Here is a 23,347-nt window from a genome sequence, read left to right as displayed (position 1 = left end):
TTAATTTTTTACAATTTTATTCCGTTTCATCATTCTCAAAATATATCCCCCAAAAGTAATCTACAAAAGAGTGCACGCTGCTCCCCTTAAAGGAATGGACAAGTAATACACATTACAAAACAATGTTTAAGATCATGTATAAATGTTACTCTGAATCTCATTTGTTGTCATCAATTTCTTTAGTATCTCAGTGCTTTGGGGAATATTCTGAAAGGAGAGAAAACAATGAATACAGTGAGACCCCAGGGATTCAGGCAGAGGTAACACCCCTCCCCAAACCCCACAATCTCCACACTCGAGACTTAAAGACAACAGCCATGGGACAGGCGCCCCCTTTACTCTCCCCTTCTCAACAAAAAAGCAAGTGGGAAAGTCAGTTCAACAGGCCCTTTCCCAGCCACACTCGCCGATGATTTCCTGGCCTCTGATGCTCTCCCGGCCTCCAGAGGAAGTCCACACGCCAACCCGCCCGACCTTCCCCGCAAGATGTCTTCCTCCCCTCTCCACTAACACCGTGCTCCTCATGGCTCTCCTCACACTTCCCCACTCTGCTCACACTGCTTCCCTCTGCACACCTCTACCCCCTGAGATTCATCCGTCTTTCAAATCAACTATTCTGCCACACAGCAAGAATTCAAAATAATTCCACCTTATTGAAAATACCACTTTTAAATGGTCAGAAACAATGAACTGACTCAGGCTGATGTATTTGGTCATTAAGAAAACAGCCCCCTGCAGAACCACCATCTTACCCTCCCGCTAATCATTATCTTCAAAGCAAAAATGAATATGCTGAGTTAAATTTCCACTTGAAAGTATAGTCATAAAAGCTGAGTTTCTTTAAGCCCCAAATGACAGATGATTTCCAAGTTTCAGAACAAGTCCAAATGTTTACGACACACCTGTGTACTACACACAGTCCTACAGCAGTAAACAAAACGGCCCAGCCCCTGCCCATGGGAACTCATCTTTAAGTTAAGTGAGATGAGGCAATCGGCTATTTAAACAAACAAGACAATCAGCATATACTTTGAAAGAGATGCTAAAAATAAACTAACTCCATGTGCCAGAAAGATTATCCCTGATTCTAGCAAATTTGAAAGATCAGCTTGCAGTATACTAAATTACAGAGTTTTACAGCTGTACTCTTCAACAAATGGTTATTGATGGATTTATTCAACATGCCAGGTATGTGGTAAACTTGGGATACCAAAATTAAAAAACGTGGTCCATTACCACAAGGAGCTGACAATCTACTAACAAACTAATTTATGAGACCTGGGAAATGAGCTACTTCCAACAACTTATCACAAAAGCCTTAACACTAATGGCCATGCCAGAATAAAAGCAGGCTGAGGGACAATGTTGTGACAGCCTCTTTCCTGTAAAGAAACTGTGCTTAAACCAGAGACTGTGGACTTCCAAAAAGTCTCTTCAGAGAAAGCAATGGAATCCCTCAACTACCTGAGATCACAGGCAAATATTTTTATGTACATGTTCCAATTTTTTTTAGAAAATGAGCCCAAAGGTATAAACCAAGGGTAAGGAAGAGGTTCATCACGTAATTCTCTCATCTTCACATATCCAGTTCTCTGTAAAATTGGGTAAATATTATAGTAATTTGATCCATACTATACTCAAAAATAACGTTCTCAAAAATTAAATTAAAAATTTTTTAAAAACCTTCCAAAGTAGTTCTAGAAACTTCTTGAACAGTAAAACCATCTGTCCACATAGACATTTGGGATTTAATTGCATTGCATTAATCTGTCACACAAGAACAAAGCATTTGTCAAGTTACAGACACATACAGAAGAGACGATGACAAATTCAAACTGCCAGACTAGGAAGCTTCACTTTGAGATGAATGGGTCTCCAAGCACTGCTTAGGTTTAAAATGACACCATACATTTATGTTACTAAGCTCATTGTAACAACTCAGCTATTAATTTAAATGAGTTAAAACCTTACCTTAACCAAACCCTTCAAGCTTCTGGTAGAAAGTATAGGCTTAAAAGCTTCCACTGTAATTAGGTCTAATTTCATCACATCAGTATAACACAAGTACAGAATTGCTGGGATTTTCCATACTTGACAGTAACTCAGAACTGTGAATATACAAGAAAAAAAATAATAAACACGTAAGTCTTCTATTATGTTACTTTTAAACACCTTTAATAAAAAAGGCTGTTTTTAAAAGTAGTTATCTCAGCTGCCTCTTTCAATCAAGGTATTTACTGCAATTTTGAACCAATTATAATGTAGATTTTCTTTCAAAGTCAATTTATTTTCCTAATAATCTCTTCTTTTGCAAATATTAACTTTACATTTCCTGAAAATACAGCTAAGATGATTTTAAGTAGCTGAAAGATTAAAATTCTACTGACCATAATGAAGTATACATAACAAATAAATAAAAAACACACAAAGTAAAATATTTAGCCACTTCTCATTCTAGTAAACACTGAAAGCAAAAAAAAAAAACCCAACCAAACCCATTTTAATACAGTTCATATAATAACAATTATGTAACACATTACCCACTAAAAAGTAAATGGTAGTCTCTTTGTCATATGATGGCAGATGTGACAGTAATAAAAAAAAATTAAAGCAACTATCAAGATTCAATATTCAAAACTTCTATTTTGATAATTAAAACATACTTTATCAACTTTCCATGCACCAATAATTTATATTTAACACTGGCTTGCATTCTGAATAATCAAAGACCAAAAAGAAACACAGCATGTCTGAAGCCTAACAGTTAAGAAACCTGAGCTCCTCAAATAACTGTCTGGAAAATCTGAAAACTCAAACTAAATATACTGCACTTGCAACTACAGATATTGAGGACTAACAGCAATATACTGGTATCAATCATCATTAGTAAACTACCTCAAAAAGACCTCTAATGGTGAAAGTAATAAGTATCAATAAAGCAATAAGATACAATGTAAATGTTACAAATTTTAATACCACCTGCTGCAGGAAGGTCGTGTACTATATTCGGTTGTTCTAGCAATGGGCAACACGCAGGGTCTTTGAAATTCTGTGTTTTCAGGGCTTTCAGGAAAGGAGAAGGAAGGCTGCCAGTGGATTCTAAGGTTTTATAATCGGTAACATGTCGACATGTGAGAATAGTTATCTGCATGTTCTTCCTTGGACAAGAGCCAAAAACCTAACATAAAATTGATTTGAAATTTTAAAAAAACACATAATTTTGTTACAGAACGGAAACATTCCTCTAGGTATTCACTAACACCACAGACAATAATAACATGCCTAGCAGGGGTGGGAGTGTGCCTTGGAGAAACAGAACACACCTGCGGTCTCAACCTGGGTTTGATCTTGGTTCTGCTTTCTAGGTGGGCAATTTTTTTTCCAAGACACTTTCCTCATTAGTGAATTAAGGTGATATAGTTTAGACAACTGTCCCCTCCAAATCTCATGTTAAAATGTGATTCCCAGTTTTGGAGGCAGGGCCTGGTGGGAAGTGACTGGATATGGGGGTAGATCCCTCATGAATGGCCTAGCACCATCCTGCTGGTGATATGTGACTGAATTCTCCCTTCTCACTCACTTCATACTAGAGCTGGTAGTTCAAAATAGGCTGGCTCCTCCTCTCTCTCATGCTCTCACCATGTGATCTGCCTGCTCCCCCTTCACCTTCCACCATGATTGGAGGCTCCTGAGGCCTCAGCTGAAGCCAAGCAGATGCCAGCACCACGCTTCCTGTACAGCCTGCAGAACTGTGAACCAGTTAAACCTCTTTTTTTTAATAAATTACCCAGCCTCAGGTATTCTTTATAGCAACACAAGAACAGATGAACACGTCATGCCAGCACTGCCTACTTAAGGGGCCTGTGATGTGGAGTAAACGAAGTCAGGGTGCCAGAATAGTGACTACAGGCCTGCTGTCCAGAGGAAAAAAGTCACAAGTACACACCTGACATTCATTCCCTCTCCCACCTATCACTGACACCTGAAAAATAACTCTCATGAAATTCATTTTTGGAATTACTACACTTATAGGTAAGTTTCAATCACGGTGGTTCTAACTGTCCTCTTCTATAACCGGAAGAGTCTGGATTTGAGAGATTTCTAAGAACCCTTTTACCTTTTAATAAGATCTAAAGTGATGTAAACAAAGAAAGATGGGCGGGACGAATCCAATTGTGTTTTATACTTCTGTGACCTACCGTCCTCAATGCTGAGGACCAACTGTGTTTTATACTTCTGTACCTCAGCATTGAGGATGGTAGGTCACAGAAGTATAAAACACAATTGGTTGGTCACGTTAAATAAGCAAGTTCTTTTATTCTTTATATTCCAAAAGAAATTCCCACAATATTTTAAAGAAATAAATATCTGACTGCATAAGTTTAAGTTAAAAGACACCGAACCCATAAAAAATGAAAACTCCTGTAGACTAACCATTCACAGGTTTTCATTTCGCTCTTACCTTTTCCAGCCACTGATACTGCTGATCTTCTGCAACGTAGCAACTGCATTGACAGAGGAAAACCTGAAAAGTCAAGTTCCACGTTTTTTGTCAAGTAAGTTTTACACACACCCCAAACTATCACCATATATGTAACATGTGAATGAAAACACTTAGGTAATACTTATTTTCCTGGCTCCACTATTGACCTACTCTCTTTAAAATTTAAGAGTCAAACCACTACTGGTGATTAGTATCAAAAAAGTGCACTGACAGAGCAACTGAAAGACTTGCCATACTAAAGTATACTACCAGTAAATACCATATAAGTGATACTTAAATAACTACTTTTCGAACACACAAGTCCCACCTACCGAGGGATTGGATTTGAGATGATAAAACCCACAAAAAGCCTCTGTGGAGGACAGATGTGTAGTGTCTGCTGTTCTACACCATTCATTCCAGAGTTTAGCACAACCAACTTCTTCCCAGACTCCTGAATTCATAACAAATGATGACAGAAATGCTGTAAAAAACAATTCACATAAGTCAGTGTTTGGCTCTGCAAGCTGTATTTTCTATTCAATAAAAAGCAAGCTCAAGTTACTGTAGAATTGGAGAGCTGTAAGAGCCATTCAAGACCATCTACCTAATACCACCATTACACAGAAAAAGAAACTGAGGCTCCCAAGAAGTAAAAGGCCACACCCTGATTAAGACAATCCTAGAGCTAGGGATCAAGAAGGCAGGTTTGCTGACAGCCTTTCTACCACGTGCTCATGGGGTAATACTCTTCTGAAAACCTTTAGGCCAGCAGAACTTCATATAAATGAGTCCATAGTTACTTGCCATCATGCACTTACTATGTTCCACAAGCACTAGGGGTACCTTACAGAGGAAGGAATCTTAACTGGGTTTCCTGAATGTTCTCATCAGAACCTGTGAACACCCTAAAAATATTAAGGTATGGCCGGGCGCGGTGGCTCAAGCCTGTAATCCCAGCACTTTGGGAGGCCGAGACGGGCGGATCACGAGGTCAGGAGATCGAGACCATCCTGGCTAACATGGTGAAACCCCGTCTCTACTAAAAATACAAAAAACTAGCCGGGCGTGGTGGCGGGCGCCTGTAGTCCCAGCTACTCGGAGGCTGAGGCAGGAGAATGGCCTGAACCTGGGAGGCGGAGCTTGCAGTGAGCCGAGATCGCGCCACTGCACTCCAGCCTGGGTGACACAGCGCGAGACTCCGTCTCAAAAAAAAAAAAAAAAAAAAAATATTAAGGTATATGTGTGTATTTGTACATGTATATTGTCCTAGCTGCACTCTACACTGTTTTTACTTTAATCCACCAAGCGAATTAATACATGCAAGGACCTTAGAACTTAAGTACTTAAACATGTTGATAATTATTACTGTCTTCAGAGTTTTCATTGTGTTCTCAAAGGAGTCCATTAACTCACAAACATTTATATAAATCCAGATACGTCAACACACTAGAAACAGCTCCTTGAGTTTTGAGTTCCCGAGGCTAAAAACATTTTCTTTAAAGCTTTTCTCTGAGTTGGGGTCTTGCTTTGTCACCCAAGCTGGAGCATGATCAGTGGGAGGATCATGGCTCACTGCAGCCTCGAAATCGTGGGCTCAAGCAATCCCCCCATTTCAAGCTCCTCAGTAGCCAGGACTACAGGCAAGCACCACCATGTCTGGCTATATTTTTTCTTTTTTTTGTAGAGACAGGGTCTCGCTATGTTGCCCAGGCTGGTCTCAAATCCTGGCCTCAAGTGATCCTCCTGCCTTGGCCTCCCAAAGAGCTGGGGCTACAGATGTGAGCCACTGCACCCAGCCTAAATCTGACCTTTTCAGTTTATTAAAAAGATAATGCAGGCCAGTTGCTGTGGCTCACACCTGTAATCCCAGCTCTTTGGGAAGTTGAGAGCAGGAGGATCACTTGAGGACAGAAGTGCAAGACCAGCCCGGACAACACAGCGAGAAACCATCTCTACCAAAAAAAAAAAAAAAAAAAGATGCAACATGAACAGGAGAGAGATTTTACTCAGAAATACACTCTGCTGTGGCTTTTTAAAGTACCAAACATTTTAAATCTTTTATGATGGAAGAATATAAGTAACTTTATATTTCATTCTTTCAACAAAATGACTAAGTCTTCTGCATTTTCACTTACCTACTGCATTATTTCCTATAGCAATTATAAACTTGGAGCACGGATATTTTTCTAGCAAAGAAACTTCCAAAGATGTTTTTGTTTGTCTTCGAAGGAGCCGCACCTCCCTAACACAAGAAACAAGATGAAACTAAAGCAACTTCAATACAAACAGTATCATATTATGGCAAAAGGGCACTATATGTATGTATTACAATAAATAAAATGCACTTTAGTTTTATAAAGAATATAACTAATATCGTCAGAAAACGATGGACTCAGGCAACGATAACCAACAGATAAAACTATTGCATACGTGTTTAGGGAGAACTCTAAAATAGTGGTCAGGCTGTCCACCTGACCCAAGGATCAATCTTAGATCCCTAAAAGTGAGACAACTTGGGGATAGCCTGCAACAAGAAACAGAAAGCACCACTTAGTAGAAGCATTCTTGCCGACAAAACATTGAATGTGAATCTGACCAAACCTACAAATGAACATTCATTTACAGGACATGCAGGTGAAACACACGTTAAGTGATACCACAAGGAAGCTATCAGACAAATTCAGAGTGTGGGGCACTGGACAGGTCAGCCAGTCCTGTCTCTTAGGAGGGTTAAGAGGAGGCTGCTCTAAATGAAGTGACACGTCTAAACGTAACCTGTAGACCTTGTTAGGATCCTCATTCACACAAACCACTGTAAAATATCATGTTTGAAAAAACTAGGTAAACGTGAGTGAGCATGGACTATGAAATCATACTGAAAAGTTAGTATTAGTGTTGTTAGAAGTGATAATAGCGTATGTAAGAAAATCCCTAAAACGTTTGAGATGTATTCTGAAAAATACAGAATTTGTGAAAGGTCATGATGACTGGAATTCGCTTAGAGTGGCGGGAGAGGAAATAAACGTGGCAAAATCTTCCCGTTGAATTTACCTGGTTGTGTTAGGGGTCAGGGCTCACTTGACTACTTTCTCCCACATTTTTATGTGTTTGGAAACAATTTTTTTAAAGAGTGTTCATCTGCTACTGAAATATTATGCTAATTTAAGTGTGGGGTGGAGGTTTAAAAAGTTTTGAGGGAATCGGTGCGTCCGTGAACAACCCACGACAAACGTCGTGGGACCCGCGGGAGCGCTGCGGCCCAAGATAATGTGACAAGACGCGGGAAGATCACGAGTCCTCAAGACACCAAGCCTCCAGGAAGCCTTTAAAGAACGGTTTTGAACCCAGCCCTCCCACAGCGGCTTCACCCTGGACTCCACGAAACGCTAGCGGATCCACCCGAGCACCGCACCCACCTGGGGCTGGCGCCGACGGACTCCGCGGCTTCACGGAGACCCAGGGCCCAAGCAGAGCCACGGAGCGGCGGCAACTGCGGGGATTACTCGGAAGACCGCGGAGCCCCGGCCTTCGGTGCCGTCGCGGCTGCCAGGCCCGCGCACTTTCCAGCAGCGGAGAGCGCGCCTCCCTTATCCGGGTGCCTCACCTCTTCCGCGCCAGCTGTTGACGCACCTCCCTGTCCTCGGGCGTCTCCCTCCGCCCCTCCTCCTCCTCCTCCTCGTCCTCTGTCCCAGCTCGGCATGGCGCCTTCACCACCTCTCCGAAGAACGTGGCCGCCATAGCCGCCCCGGGACCTGCTGGACACAACTGCGGCGCCGCGGGACGGCGCACGCCAGCATGCGCGAGACCACGCTCCCTCACCGCGCAGGCAATAAGTCCCGCCCCGCACAGGCCACGCCCTCCGCGCACTGCCCGAGCTCGCGGCCACAACCCCACGTCGCGGGCGCCACGCCCCTAGACGCACCAAGAGCTTGCGGCCACGCCCTCTACAGGGCCCGCCCGCGCACGCCACGCCTTGGGCCAGGAGTACCCGCAGTTTGTTTTTAAATTACAGATTGTGGGTTTGGGGTCTCGCTGTGTTGCCCAGACTGGTCTCGAACTACTGGGCTCAAGTACAATACTCCTGCTTTGACCTTCCAAAGTGCGTGGATACAGGCGTGAGCCACCGCGTCCGGCCCCCAAATGCTTTCATTCGCAGCTTGAGCCCTGCGGGCGTCGAGAGGTGGGAGGACTGCGGGCTAGAGGGGCGGGGGGGGGGCGAGAGGAGAGCGGGGCCTCCGGTCGCGGCGGTAGCGAAACCAGGCATGCAGGGGCGGGGGCGGCGCCGGCGCCGCTGGCAGTGGCGTCCGGAAGCTGTGAGGCCTTTCCCTTTTCCTTCTGCGATAGGAGAGACTGGGGGAACCTTAGGGCACTCGCTCCAAATTTCGACTGCCCAGGTAGGTGGCCGCGCGGTGGCACTGGGGGCCCCCGGAGCCAGGCGCGCCCTCAGATACTGGGCACGGGCGGACGCAAGGGCAGCAAGAAATACAGCGCTTCGTGGTGGTATAAAAATGAGACTTTTACTCTGGCAATAGGTATTCACATTTCAAAAGCTGATGATTGTCAAGCCGATTTTAAAAACATTTTTATGAGAATGTAAAAAATAGTGTATTTTTTAAACTTGGCCATTTTCTAATACAAAATGTTTCTTTTTAAATAGCCTTTAATTAAGCAAAATGTGTGATTAATTGGTTCTCTTTCAAATGTGCTGGAAGACAAAGTTCGAGGAGCACTGTTTCAATCAAGAGAAAAAGGGGACATAATTTAAATGAAAATGAAAATATGCAGTAATGCAATGAAAAATAAAAACTGTTTCCTAGATTTAGTTGTACGGAAATACATGACATCGCCTGCATGTTGTGACTTTGTCAGTAGTCACAAAGGTAAGTACTACTTTGGGGTCAGAGAGAGCCTGTTGAGATAAAATCTCAAAGCTGCCAGAAACATTTTAAGATGTGGAAAAATAATGATCAACAAAATCATTTACATAAAATTAGTGTTTAGCAGATCTACACATCTGCAAAAAAAAAAAAAAAGTGTGAGTTTGGAAGCAAAATTTGAACATTTAGCAATAAAATTAAGACTAAATTGCTAGCCAGTAAGAGCTTAGGAAACTTTGGATATCCTTAGTGCGATGGAATAAACAAGATTACCAAAATGATGTTTTAAAACATGAGGACTCCTGGGTTAATTGGTCTATTATAATGATGGAACTGCAGAATAAAAAGGTTGTTTGGGCACCACTTGTCTTAGTCCTTTTGTTAATTTGTCATTTTTACCAGTAAAGATCTTCAATTTGATTTCACAGTTCCATTATGAAGAAATATTTTCTGCAAAGCAAATTACTGTAAATAGGGTAATAGTAATACATTTGGCCATGATTTAAATTCTGCACACATTTCAGAGAGAACAATTTTACAATGTTAAGTTTTAAGCAAATGCTTATTTCATGCAGTTACAGTAAGTTAGGCCACTTTTTAAAAAGGCAAATATGTTCGAATTAAATACTTAGCCAAAAAAGGATTCCATTATGCAAGACTGATAATAGTCTCAAATACTGACAGAAATTAACCCCACCACAGCAAATTATAAATTAAAAGCTTAAATTCTTTCGTTACACTGAAATTGCCACAAAAAAAAAAAAAAAAAAAAAAAAAACCTTTGCATAAAATAGTCTTCACTGAGAGTTAAGTACTTCATTTTATAGTTATTTGTTGAGGACATAATAGACTCAAGAAATGTAAATTAAGTAAATTTTGAACTGGAAAGAAGTTTAAGCATTTCATTAGAACTCAAAAATCAAAACCCATGCACCTAAAAGTAATAGCAGTTTATTAGGAATTCTTCCCTTCTCACCTGTGCATCAACATACTGGGGATCAGTAGTTTAGATGAAAGTATACTACAAAAGGAGCAAAGGACACAGACTTAGTAGGTTAGAATATTCTGGCTTATGCTAAAAAACAAAAGCCTTTTTTTAAAACAGACATGCAACCACAAATTTCTCAAGTATTTTGGACACTTGGTTCATCTGTATAACAACAAAAAAAAAATGCATTTGACTTAAAAAAGAAATAGAAAACCCTAGATTTCTGTAATTTAGTTTTTCAGATTTACACATGCAGATCATATACTTAGATATTTTTAAGTGGGAAAACAACTTACTTTCAACAACTTAATTTTTCCAATAACACGTTACTATGTTAAAAAGATGTGACAGTACATTCATTTAATCTGGCAATTTTAATTTCAACAAATACATATTAACAACAAATTAAATCCTATTGTAAATACACGTGTTATACCACGACCAAATTTTCTAATCCTAGCAGAGGCCACGATGAAATAGGCCAAACATGCTACCATTAAAGTTTGTTGGGATGAGACTGTAATAAGTACTCAAAGTATTCAAGTTCTAATTTTTAAGGTGCTGTAGAGAAACATAAAAGATTTCACTGTATCTAAAAATATGACTGTTTTGATCTTAAGCTATATATTTTATTTTTATCTGAACTAAGACCTGCCTCTTAATGAGGCACATTTTTGGCATTTCTGTAAATGCTGCTACATAAAAGTAAAAATAAGGAAAAGCCGTGATAGTAACATTCATAGCTTTCATATAAAAATATATATTCCCTGAATTAGTCATATCAAGTGGTCATTCAGTATGAACTACAATATTATAAACAAAATGACATCAATGGACTTTCTCTAATTGCCTATTTCCAACACTCTACTTCAGAACTCAATAATCAACATCTCCAGCTGACATTCCCAGGTCCTCCTAGTTTGTTTTTGACCTTTGGGGATGTGAATTATAGGGACTGGATCTAGGTAGTTTTTGCTTCACTCAGAAGTCAAATAGGCCCATTAGCACTTCCTTTGGAAAAGTGCCTGATTTTTTTTCTTCATGACACCATGGTTGTCGTGGTCTTAATTTTTACACTCTAATGGAGAACCCTTAAAATTAGCATCAGGTTGAGATTTTGAAATTTTTTCACTCCAAGTTCTTCCTAGCCTGTACACTTCCCACTATATTCTTCCTCTAAGGAATCATGTCTTCAAGGCCTTGCTTTCTGGGAAGGAATAGTAGTCATAATTATAGCAGGCCATTTGTCTTTTCTTTCCACCTCTCCACCTACAGACTCTGCAATCTATTTCCTCCTCAGAATTCCCTGGAGCACGTGTCTGTACAAGAGCTGACTGGAAGGAACCCACTGGATTATGGCTTTTAGAAAATTCCTCTGAAGATGCCAATAAGGGAGTAATTTTAGAGCTGGGAGCAGAATGTAACTGCCAGTTTACTTGTAGCCCAATTGTTTTCAGATAGCACTTCTACATTCTCATAGTCACTATTGTGTATTTTCTTTCCAGGATCTGAACCCCCTTAAAAAAAGCACTTTTCTATTAATATCTTCTAGCTCTTTTTCACTTTCAGAATTTATGGTTGTATCATCCTCTTTATAAACATTCAGTAACTTTTTCTTAGCCGCAGCAGAAGCATTTCGATGGGGCAGTTTTCTGCTACTCTTCCTAATCCAGACATTTTCTGGTCCTGAGATCGTTTCTTTTAGATTACTCATTATCTTTATTTTATTTGCAGCAACAGTAGCACATCTGCGGGGAACTTTCTCAGGTACCATTTTTGCTTTCAGAGTTTCACTAGGCATCTGCACTGCATCCTTCTGATTATGCATACATGTTCTCACTTTTGTATTGGGTTTTCTGTCTCTAGGAACAAATTCTGAAAAATGAGTGAAAGTTCATGTAAATGCAAAAATCTTGTAACACAAGATTTTACTACTGCTAACATTCCTCAACAACACTCATTCGGAAACAAATTTAAAAGTCATACTGCTAAATGATAAATTTTAAAATGTGATACTAAGGGCTCGGCATTAATAACCTTACATTTGCTTATCTACAACTCTAAGGATGTCACTTAAAACAGTAGCAGACTTGTAAGAATGGGGTGAAAAGTTCCTTCAGCATTGGCATCATAAAGCTGCTAATCCAAAAACATACATATGAGCATTTTACATAATTTGAATTACTAAATCTTAATTTCATTGTTCCAGTATTCTCTGACCTAGGTATGTGACACACACGAGATTCGGATTAAAATTCTAAAAAATAACACATATGTAGAGTTGCTTAAAGGAACTAAAAAGTGCAGAGTGCTATGAGAACACAGACTAGAAACCTAACCTAGCCTAAGGGATCAAGGAAGGCTTCCTTTAAGGAAGCATTCAGACGACAGCTGAAAATTGTGAAGGGATTTGCCAGACAAAAACACTTTGGAGAGTTAAGTCCTTCATGCAGACAAAGGCAGTTTTTAGAGGGGGCTTGAAATCCCACTGGAGCTGTGCACAGCCACATGATGCCAGACCTACTACTCCGTGCTGACCAAACTTAGGAGAGCTCAGATATGTTTATTGTTACCAGTGTCTCAAAGCCAAATTTTCAGATTTCACAAACAAGTCTAATTACTACTCTTCTAGAACAGAAGTGATACTCCTTTTATGTATCTGAAGTTCACTGGCCTTTGAATTTTAGGTTTTTCTTGCAGCCATGAACAAACTATCTAAAACTGCCTTCATGGTACACACCAGTCTTGATGGCAGTTTGTTTTGTAGGACCCTGCCTGAAGTTTCCAGACACTTAGCATTCAAACGGTAAGGCTGTAGATGACTGAAATGACTACAGTTGATATCCTACACCCACACTAGACTTCTGGAGGACTCCACCACATTCTTTTTACTACTAAGTACTAGAAATTGAGAGCTCTTTTAGTCAGGTACTATCAAGTAATAACACTATTATTCTGTAGCAATGAAACTACCAATGCCAACCTTCTGAACTTCTATGAAGATGTTTGCCCTTCTGTCACTAAGCTGACTAAAGGGCAGATGAGTACAGGTAAAAACTGCTTCTGTGGACTGACATGTTCATACAGCCAGATTAATGAGGCAGGCCTCTGCCCTCACAGTGCAAGCACTTCAGATTTTTCCGTAAGTCTATGAAACTGATTTCACACTTCTCTAAGATAAGTGTTCTCCCCAGAATAGGTTAGGATATACTTTATTCAAAGCCAACCCCAGCACATACACATTAGTTCCTTTTGCCAACTTATGTGATTCACATGCTTTTCCAGTGAAATTCTATTTCTAAGGGCATTATGTTTTGTTCAGTGTTTGGTCTCCAGGCGTTGTGAATGGCATTTTACCAGAGTAAGACGCTCATCGTGGCATTACTCCCATGCAGCATGCCCTTACCTCCTTCAGTTGGGCTCTGTGGGAAGAGAAGTGGCTTAAAGTGTAGTGTGTTTACCACTTCAAAGACACTTTTCTTGGGAATTTTAAAATTATGAACTAGTATCTCCAACAAATCAACCTTATATCCAAAATGAATCTTTAACACATTAAATCAATGTTAGCAAATGCTAAAATCATATAAATGTGCTACAAAGGGTAAACAAAAATTTCAAAACATGCAAAATTAAGGTGAAATTTGCACTTTATAGTAGGATGAGAATATACTATTATCAACTAGCTGCACCATTTGCATTTTGAAAAAAATAAAAATAACTGGTTCATTCTCAACAACCTACTCATCCAAATAGTAGCTAAAATTATATTTCAACTAAAAATTTATTTGTAACAAAATGCTTTAAGTTGCAGAAATTCCATTTTGATGTGTGATCAATGTACCTATACTGACAATTTAGGAACCTAGTAAATACTAATTGTAAGACATTTTAATAAATGTTTATTTGTCATCCGGAATAATGGAAAAGTTAAGATTCTGCAGAAAAAAAAACTAAAGTCAGGTTTTTTAAAAATACTTTTTAAGGAAACTTGAACTTCAATAACTATGCCCAAAGGAGGGAGAATTTATGAATTACATTGTACACAGCAACTCGAAATTGATAAAGCTGAATCTCAGACAACAAAACAGGAATTTCATAGAATAAGGATAAAAACAATCTGAGGGAGACAGAAAAGTGTGGAGAATTTTTTTAAATACATACTTTTAAGTCAGTGTTAATTTTATTACTGAAAACTGAGTAAATTATAAAGTGCTTTATTCTCAAGAAAACTACAGTTTTAGAAATATATATAGGATATTTCAGGGTTAGAAGTCAAATTTGTGTGTTAGGGTACGAGCTTAAGAACTCTGGATGCTGCTGCTCTAACAATACATTTGTGATAGTGCCATGTGATACTAAAAAGTCAGTAGAATCCCACCAGTCCTACTGTCTCAGATGGTCTTGTTTCAGTCACGTGTTCAGAAAGTCATTGAGTGCTTAAGGACTGTTGTTTTCCTGGAAGTGATTCCCTATTTGGGTATGACAAGAACACATCAGTAGTGTAAAAATTTACATCTGTAGTAGCACTCCATGATCATCTACCTGGATGACCACTTTAAATTATAACTCACAGATATGTGTGTATTCTAAGATGGTGTCTGTGGTAAATAGAAACCTGGATACAAACATAACAGTTCTGACTCAACACAATCTCTAGTTCCTAAATTTTAAGGATTAATAATATTCTAATTAGACTTTAAATTAAGCTACCTTACAGATTCTGCACAATATTTCATCATACAAAACTGTTTTCCTGAATTCAAAGTAAACTGCACGACTACTACAAAAGCATTACAGAATTTTCATTGGCATTTTTTAAATTGGAGCATTTAAAACAGATTTGAGAATGAGAAAAGAATATCTGACTCAAAATGAAAACATACTAGCCTCTTTCGTAAGCTCCTAGAATCTTGACATGATCGGTCGCTGTGGTTGTGGATAAAGCAAATCTACATAGTGGGTAAACCCCCTAGGTGCAAGTTATAAGCTCCCTCAGGCAAGCCTTTTATCAGAAAAGACTTGAGATATTCTCTCCTGTGTCTGCCCTTCATTGATAAGCAATGAAATGACCCCAAAACTCAGAAAGCAAGTAACATTTATCAATGATCTTCATGCCTCCCAAAGCAGAAGTTTCCAAAAACATCCCATAAGCTGAAGTATCCCAATGGCTGTAGAATAAAATGGTTTCTGTAACTTGCTGTGTTTTTGAACAGTTCCATTTTCTGGGGGGAGCTGGTAACACGGCAGTATCAGGTCAAGAGACCGACAAGTAATTCCATAAACTAGTTCACTAGCTTCTTTATTTTTAGGGTTCAGTTTACTCAATGATGGGCACCACACAACCCTGAATTTTTTTTATTCTGGAACTACAACTAATCTAGTTCATCACAATAGTTTTCTCTCACCCCTAGAAAAACTCTACAAAAGAATTGTGATAGCTATTGCAATTTTTAATAAAAATCTCATAAAAGCCTTATTTTGAAATATGAATTCAGGGACCTTATACTTAACTGCTTAATTTGCTTTTTAGAAGTGATACTTGAAGAGCATTTCACAGTAAATGTAGGCAGAATCAGAATACTTGTTTTCAATCTACCCTATTACTGTAGTACTGGAAAGAAACCAGGCCACAGACAATCCAGTGGCAAACCCCTTTTCCAGCAGGGCTCCTGACTCCCTGGAGTTCCGCTATCCAAGCTCATAGGTAAAACTCGCAGCCCTCGCACCCTATGTTCTGCCTGCATGAAAAGAAATTACCAGTGGAAAAGAGGTGGGGGAACCACTTGGGACAAGTCTGGAATTAACCAGCTAGAATGTATTTGGCTTGGAGTAGTGCTTTTAACCCTTTTGCTTAAGATGAAAATGCTAACTTTATTATACTCTGTTTAGGAATTGACAAAAAATCTATTCATCTAAATGAATTGATTAATTTAGAACATTAACGATCTTATGTGGAGTGGAAAACTAAAGATCTGCTTGACAGGCTCCTGTAATTTTATGATTGGAATTTTGTAGGTGAATATATAGTTGCAGTCCAAGGACTGATTTCACACTTAGAAAATTAACTTGAATATATTAAAAATTAAAGATCCCTTTAACTTTTAACCACTGATCAAAAAAGGACGGAGTCTCGCTCTGTTGCCCAGGCTGGAGTACAGTGGCACCACCTTGGCTCGCTGCAAGCTCCGCCTCCCGGGTTCACGCCATTCTTCTGCCTCAGCCTCCCGAGTAGCTGGGACTACAGGCGCCTGCCACCATGCCCGGCTAATTTTTTTTGTATTTTAATAGAGATGGGGTTTCACTGTATTTGCCAGGATGGTCTCAATCTCCTGACCTCGTGATCCGCCCACCTCGGCCTCCCAAAGTGCTGGGATTACAGGTGTGAGCCACCACGCCCGGCCCAAAAAAGGCAATTTTTAAAATGATTTACCTTATAAAACAAAGAGGTAGAGCTGCTGTAGTCCATCTAGGTTCTATACACTGGTCATCTCATTTCAATTAGGTCAACTGGACTGCCTCTTCTCTTTGGCAGTCTAAAATCTCATTTAAAGGCTTTAATAAATGAAAAAACTTACCTTAAAATTGACATAACTAAAATATGACCAGAAAGTATACCATAGCATTGATAATTAAATTCAAACTATTGGTCTTGCCATACTTGAGAAACAGATGTATAGTCTAGTTATTTACCTGTTGCCAAAGATAGAGCCTGCAGATTTGTAGAATCCAAATGATGTGACTCTCCCCCTCCCTCCATCAAATCTAGAAAAGCAATTCTTGAGCAGACATCAATTTAAAATCTTGATACTTTTCTACCAATTTAACAATATATTAGGATCCAGCTAGGCAGATTATGAAAAGGGTAAAAATCTCTTACTTTTGAGAATCCCCATGTATCCTTAGGCAACATCTCTGTAATTTAACAGCCTTTAAAACTTAAAATCATAAGAAAAGACAACACAGCCCTTAGCATTACATAGTTTACTTATCAATCCTTAGTATTCACAATTTGAGCTAGGGATTAACATTTGCTAATCTAGTTGGAATCAATTTTTCCCACAATGCTCTATTTTGTCACCTAGTTTTGACAAATTCATTCCTTCTCTTCCCAAATACTAGGATAATAGACAGTCTCAAACTGTTAAGTTGCAAATTTCTTAGGGTTTCTGCTTTATTATTTCCTTGATATCCATGGCAGAAGCTCAGAGGTATAACTTCAACATTCACAGGTGAAAAGTTCTACAATGACTTGTTGCACTCCATCACATTAGAATAATTGAACTATTATTTCCATACAACATCAGAAAACTACAGTATTTGGTGACAACTGCAAGATACCTGATAAATATATCAACTTACTATTCATGAAAAAGAATGGAGCTGGTTATTTCAGCTATAAAAGGGCAAAGCAAAAAGACCATTTTCTAGCCATTTAAAAGTTACTCAAAAAATTGATACAATGGAGTGGAAAGGAAAACAAAAAAGACTGTAAGCACCTTTAATGATGTTCTTGCATTCTACTGATATACAAATCTCTGGGGTTTCAGTTGGCACAATCAAGTTCAACTTGTACTGACAGAAAATATTAAAATTCTTCCTATTTAGTTTTTAATATCAAACAGGGAGGTTAGTAAATTGTTTTCTGATTCTTCTACAAAAACAAAAAGTCTAGAAGACAGAGGGAATGTAGTATGCACCTCTTATTATTCTAATAATTTTTACTTATGAGGTCATAACGAGTGCAAAGGGCTTAGTAATGCATCTTATTCTTTACTTTTGGACAGTAACACCCTCAGATGGTATTTTTATTGGTTTATTTTATATCCTCCTTTTCCATTTGCCCTTCTGTTTTGAAGTGCTTTTTCTTAAATCTTAAGTTCTTTGCCTTCATTTTCTTATAAACCCAATTTCCTCTTTAGGTGCAACTCTACTATTTGAAAGGAACCTTTCTGTTGTAATTTACAAGCTGTGAGTAACTGCTATATCATTCTTTCCAAGGATTAATAAACTGAGAAATGATTTAATCAGATATTTGCCACTTACAAAAAGGGAGGCCGACCTTAGGAATTATTTGAATATGGGATAAACTTTTCCTTTTATTCCTAAGTTACTTCACATTGTAAGTATACCATTTTAAATAAGGAGGACACGAAAAAAGAAAGCTTTGTTAACACTTATCTATCTCGTGAATGTTTGAAATCATTTTTCCTTTATATGCTTGGTAAAGTGAGTCTTTCCAAGAAAGCAAAAATCAAATCTGAGTACCTCAAAGCCTTTAAAACCATAAATGAATAAAACCATAGGACTTTGGACATACACAACCAAAGTAGTTTTTGTTTTTTTCACATACACCATTAGCTGAACTTCAAGTGCAGTGGAAAAGTACAGCACTTATTTCTGGATCAGTTCACAGTCAAATTATAACCCTTTATCTTTTCTCAAGAATACTACAAACTGACCCTAAATAATAAAGTACACCTGTGCATTAAATCCCTGGGCATTTTGCATAACGTAGAAAAAAAGCCAAACATGTTCTAGTGCTCAATGTAAACATTTTTAACTATTAATGATTTATTAATTTTCCTTAAAGGTACTTAGGAGTGTGTGTGTCACATATTCAAAGTTAACCTTAGGAATAGCACCATAACCAAAAAAACCCATAAAAATTATTTTCTCCATTATCTCTTAGTTTTATTTCATAACTTGAGAAGCTACCATTGTCAGCTATGCTTTTAAAGACATCAGGTTCATTCTTGCTTCTGATGAAACCAAATCTGATTAAAAACCAAAATACCACTTCTGTATGCAAGGGTCTATTTTGGACTGAAAGAAAAAATAGTAATTGGATGACCAGTCAATGACCAATAATTAATGCAATCCAAAGAATGAGAACAGTTCTATTAACGAAGCCTAAACTGTCAAAATATCATTTTACCAAAAGAATGTATGTACTTATTAATGTATTCCATATTTATTTATGGATTTTTTTGGTATCTTTTGCAAATGATGGTAAACATGGAGTTATAAACCTGAGAACAGATTATAAAACAGAGAAGGTTATAAAACAGAGAAGGTTAAGAAGAGTTTAAATAAATTAATGGATTTGACATCTATCGCCAGCTCTTAAAATTAGGGGAGTAAAAGGCATCCCATTAGTCCTTTCAGTCTTAGTCAAGGACAACTACCATGAATCCATCTGTTTACTGTATACTTAACACAAGCTCTGAGAAGAAAAGCATCATAGTTCTGAAATGGTGATAGCTCTCTAAGCCACAAATGAGAGGTAGGTTTCCCACCTATCTCAGTTGATAATGTCCAAATACATCCTTCCCCATGCATCAGAGTAGAAAGAAAATGTACCTCCTACTATGTTAAGTGGAATAGATAACTACAAATAGGAACACTTCAGAACATTCTCTAACATTAATACCAGTCTGATGCTTCATTTTATCTGCCACTTCAAAGATACACAGGAGAAAAGGTTAACTTTGTCTGAAACCAAACACAATTAGGGCTAATAAATAACACTGTCTAACATTGATACCAGTCTGATGCTTCACCTTACCTGCCATTTCAAAGATACACAGGAGAAAAGGGTTAATTTTGTCTGAAACTAAACACAACTAGGGCTAATAAATAACTTACAGGTGGGGTACTGTAACATATCCCTTACCCACTAAATATGTAAACCATTTGAATCAAGTCCATCTTCAGGCACAAACAAGTTAGGAGTGGCCACCTACACTGGAGTAGCATAACCTATCAAGTATTTGGTTAGAAAATAAGTGTACTATTTGTGTGATAAAGTTTCACTTTAAATGGATTATAAAATTATTTTCCCACGAAACATTTCTTACATTTGGACTAGAAGTCACTAATAAAGACATATTTAGTTGCCCCAGCAAAGAATGCTTAGGATTGCACATGGAAGCAGTAAACTAAAACAAAGAGATGCAGAATGACATTTAACTATTTTCCTATATAGATAAGATTTGCAATTGTACTCTTTAACAAAACTCAACTCTACAATTGCAGTACAGATGGGGGAAACCTACATATTAACTTAAATACTCTTTTAGCCCTGTACACTCTATTAAAGAACACACTTCTAAATCTAAGGCACACAAATTCCTCTATTTCACAGAGTAAGATTATGGAAGAGCAAGATTTTGGTTAAATCCCTTACAATGGAAACCAGGAGATCTTGGACAGAAGACAAATTATATAGCATTTTGTTAGTGCACAATTTAAAAGAAAATGCTATGACTATGCTCTGGTCTTAGAGGTTTAAAACATGCACTCAAATCATTAAAAATAATTTACTAGCACTTTATAAATTCAAGTTTATAACATAAAAGTGATCACGTTTTCCTTAAAAAGAAAAAAACCCAACAGCACTTGGAAAGAAAATTAGAAACCATTTCAATGAAAATGACTAGATCTGGTATAATGCATTCTACTCAAGTAGCCAGGGAAAGAAAAAAAAGTGGTAGGTACCTTGCCTACCAATCATGGTTACACCTCCCATGATTATAGTGTCAGTATGCATGTATTTATGAAGAATCTGTAAACATATTGTGAAATTGTTATAACTACTAAGAACAGGGGTTAGAAACTACTGCCTCTTTGACAAATTCAGAAAATAACTGCATGACACTTGCTGCCATGAAAGTAATGCTCATTGGTTTTGATAACCAGGATGTCTAGTGTTTAACATATTTCAAACTCTTGCTATATGTAGTCAAATACTGTCAAAATAGATCTGCCCCCAAAATGAAGCATATTTTGGCACCTGTGCTGAATGCTGCTACAAAGACCAGCAAGTGCAAATAAAAATAACAGTCATGATTTAGTCACATTCATAACTTTTCATAGAAAAATATAAATATATTCCCTGAATTGTAAGACAAAAAAATAATTTTAACAGCCAGCTTTCACCATAAATTCCAGTCCATTTCCTCTTAAATGAACTGGCTTTCCCTCAAGGTCATAAGGTGCAACCATTGAAATCTAACACATTTTCTAAGCTTCTATCATCATCCCCATCATGGTATCTCACAGTCCTTCTACCCTGATTTCTCGTTTTTATTTTTGAACGTCGAAGAACTCTTTTAGATTTTGCATAGTCCAAATCCTCCCAGTCATTATCATCCACACTTAACCTAGGGCGTTTGCTTTGTCTCTGACGTCTCACAGTTTTAGATATGTTAGCTGTAAAAGTTTTACCTTTTCTAACTACTTTTGCTTTTCCTTTCATTTTCCTCCTTTTGGTTTTTGTATTATCGGTACAGTCAATATCTGATTCAGTTACAGATCCCAAATCTGATGATTTGGAACTAGTATCAGGTCTACACTTTGAATTCCCAGTTGTTTCAGAGAGTTTCACATTTTCCAATTCAGGATGCGATCTTTTCCTTTTTACTTCCTTCTCTGCTGCTTCCTGTGAATCATGAATCACTTTTGTCTTACTGAAAGGAGCCTTTCCATAGGTCCTGAGTCTTCTGCCATTCCACCTGCGCAGCCCATAATTCAGTTCCACTTCAAAATTATTCTCTGCAGTAGCTTTTTGTGCCAAAGCTGACTCTGAAGAAAATGTCCTATCAGTCTCACTCCCTGGAATATGACTTTTTGAATCTTCTCCTAAAGATGCTACAGAGGAACTTTTTCTTTTAGAAGGTGCATCTATTTTGTGAATATTGGTATGCCTGTGCTTCTGTTCTGAATTCAACGTATCTTCAGAGTCTGAGTCTCCATTTAGAGCCTGACTAAGCACTTTTGTACTAAGTTCGGAGTCAGGATCAGGTGGCTTGCCTTCACAGGCATACTGTTCACTTGGCACTTCACAATGTACACTTCCTTCACAATCACTCAGTTTCTTCTTAGCTGTAGTACAAGCAAGATGGACAGGTTTTTTCCTTCCATTTTTGCTTCTAGTGTGCACATTTTCTAAACTGACATCTTCTACATCACTCATGAGCTTGATCTTACTGGCAGCCGTAGCTGCACATCTTCGAGTAATCCTTAGGAGACCTGTTCTGGCTTTTGATGACTTCTTAGCTACCTGTAAACTACTGTCTGAGTCACTGGAACAGACCCTTTTCCTGGAAAGTTTTCTGCTTTGTCCACTGTCTTGTGATGTAGAATCTAAAAGTTAAAGAGTAGATTTCTATTAATCTTTTGTAAGTAATTAAGTCTAAAGGAATTATATGTTCAGTATTAAAAACAAATTCAGAATTCATATTAATTTGAAGGGGGTATCGCAGTGAATGAAATGGTACACACTTCGTAGTATAGTCATATGTTGCTCAACAGCAAGGATACGTTCTGAGAAATGCATCGTTAGGCTATTTCGTCTTAAGCAAACATCAGAGTGTGCTTACACAAACTTATGGTACAGCCTACTACACACCTAGGTTATATGGTATAGCCTGTTACTCCTAGGCTACAAACTTCTGCGACATGCTACTGTTCTGAATGCTGCAGGCAGTTGTTACACAATGGAAAGTATGTGTGTATGTATCCAAACAGAAAAGGTAATGCACTACACTAGGACTAGAGGACAGCTATGATGACTTCACTAAGCAACAGAAATTTTTCACCTTCATTATAATCTTATGAAACCACCACTGTTATGCAGCACATGACTGTACTTTAAAGCAGTAACTTTTTCATCCTCAGCACCATTCACAAATTCAACACATTCTCATCAATAACATCCCATGATCTTGACACTATAATATTAACATGAATACAACTAAACTCTATTTACCATAGCACTAGCATATGCAAACTAATCACTTAACACAGCCTCTCTGAAACTCCCCATAACTCTGCAAGCTCCAATCACACAAATACTTTTCATCTTAGTTTTAGCTGTCCTCTGCTCTATAGTATTTTTTTTAATCAATCCCCATGTACCAGGAGTACAATCTGAATTTAGCAAGTTATTTCACCACTTTGTGCTCCAGTTACTACCTGTAAAATGAATGCTAGTAC

General features: G+C 38.2%; 2 protein-coding genes across 6 annotated transcripts in view; both read right to left on the bottom strand.

Moving 5' to 3' along the window:
* On the bottom strand, positions 1–8,353 carry PSMG1 (proteasome assembly chaperone 1). 5 transcript variants are annotated; one of them, XM_025380730.1, is made up of 7 exons: positions 7,903–8,353; positions 6,622–6,728; positions 4,816–4,967; positions 4,463–4,525; positions 2,980–3,178; positions 1,972–2,108; positions 1–207 (listed from the first exon to the last, which is right to left on the bottom strand). In XM_025380730.1, exons 3-7 carry the CDS (start codon positions 4,945–4,947, stop codon positions 133–135), a joined length of 606 nt encoding a protein of 201 aa, XP_025236515.1. In that variant the 5' UTR covers positions 4,948–4,967; positions 6,622–6,728; positions 7,903–8,353; the 3' UTR covers positions 1–132. The 5 variants fall into 5 exon arrangements, with proteins under 5 accessions (XP_025236515.1, XP_025236512.1, XP_025236514.1 ...); XM_025380727.1 differs by having other exon boundaries at positions 2,977–3,178; positions 8,091–8,316; XM_025380728.1 differs by having other exon boundaries at positions 5–207; positions 8,091–8,347.
* A 1,941-nt stretch (positions 8,354–10,294) lies between these two features.
* The window catches only part of BRWD1 (bromodomain and WD repeat domain containing 1), a 130,387-nt gene continuing 117,334 nt past the window's right edge, over positions 10,295–23,347 (bottom strand). Inside the window, exons 41-42 of the mRNA XM_025379045.1 lie at positions 21,578–22,495; positions 10,295–12,226 (exon numbers count right to left, since the gene is read on the bottom strand). Of these exons, the coding sequence (XP_025234830.1) occupies positions 11,835–12,226; positions 21,578–22,495 (1,310 nt within the window). The 3' untranslated portion in view covers positions 10,295–11,834. The remainder of the gene's footprint in view (positions 12,227–21,577; positions 22,496–23,347) is intronic.

Source organism: Theropithecus gelada, chromosome 3 (genome assembly GCF_003255815.1).
Source record: "Theropithecus gelada isolate Dixy chromosome 3, Tgel_1.0, whole genome shotgun sequence".
Lineage (NCBI taxonomy): Eukaryota > Metazoa > Chordata > Mammalia > Primates > Cercopithecidae > Theropithecus > Theropithecus gelada.
The sequence above is the reverse complement of the archived record's forward strand: the minus strand, read 5'-3'. Positions and strand labels throughout refer to the sequence as shown.

Coding starts and splice junctions, on each gene's coding strand:
- PSMG1 (XM_025380727.1), bottom strand. CDS start 8,224: ATGGCGGCCACGTTCTTCGGAGAGGTGGTGAAGGCGCCATGCCGAGCT. Junction 4,968..6,621: donor TATAGGAAATAATGCAGTAG/GTAAGTGAAAAT, acceptor TGTTTTTTACAG/CATTTCTGTCATCATTTGTT. Junction 3,179..4,462: donor AGTATCAGTGGCTGGAAAAG/GTAAGAGCGAAA, acceptor ATTTTATGTTAG/GTTTTTGGCTCTTGTCCAAG.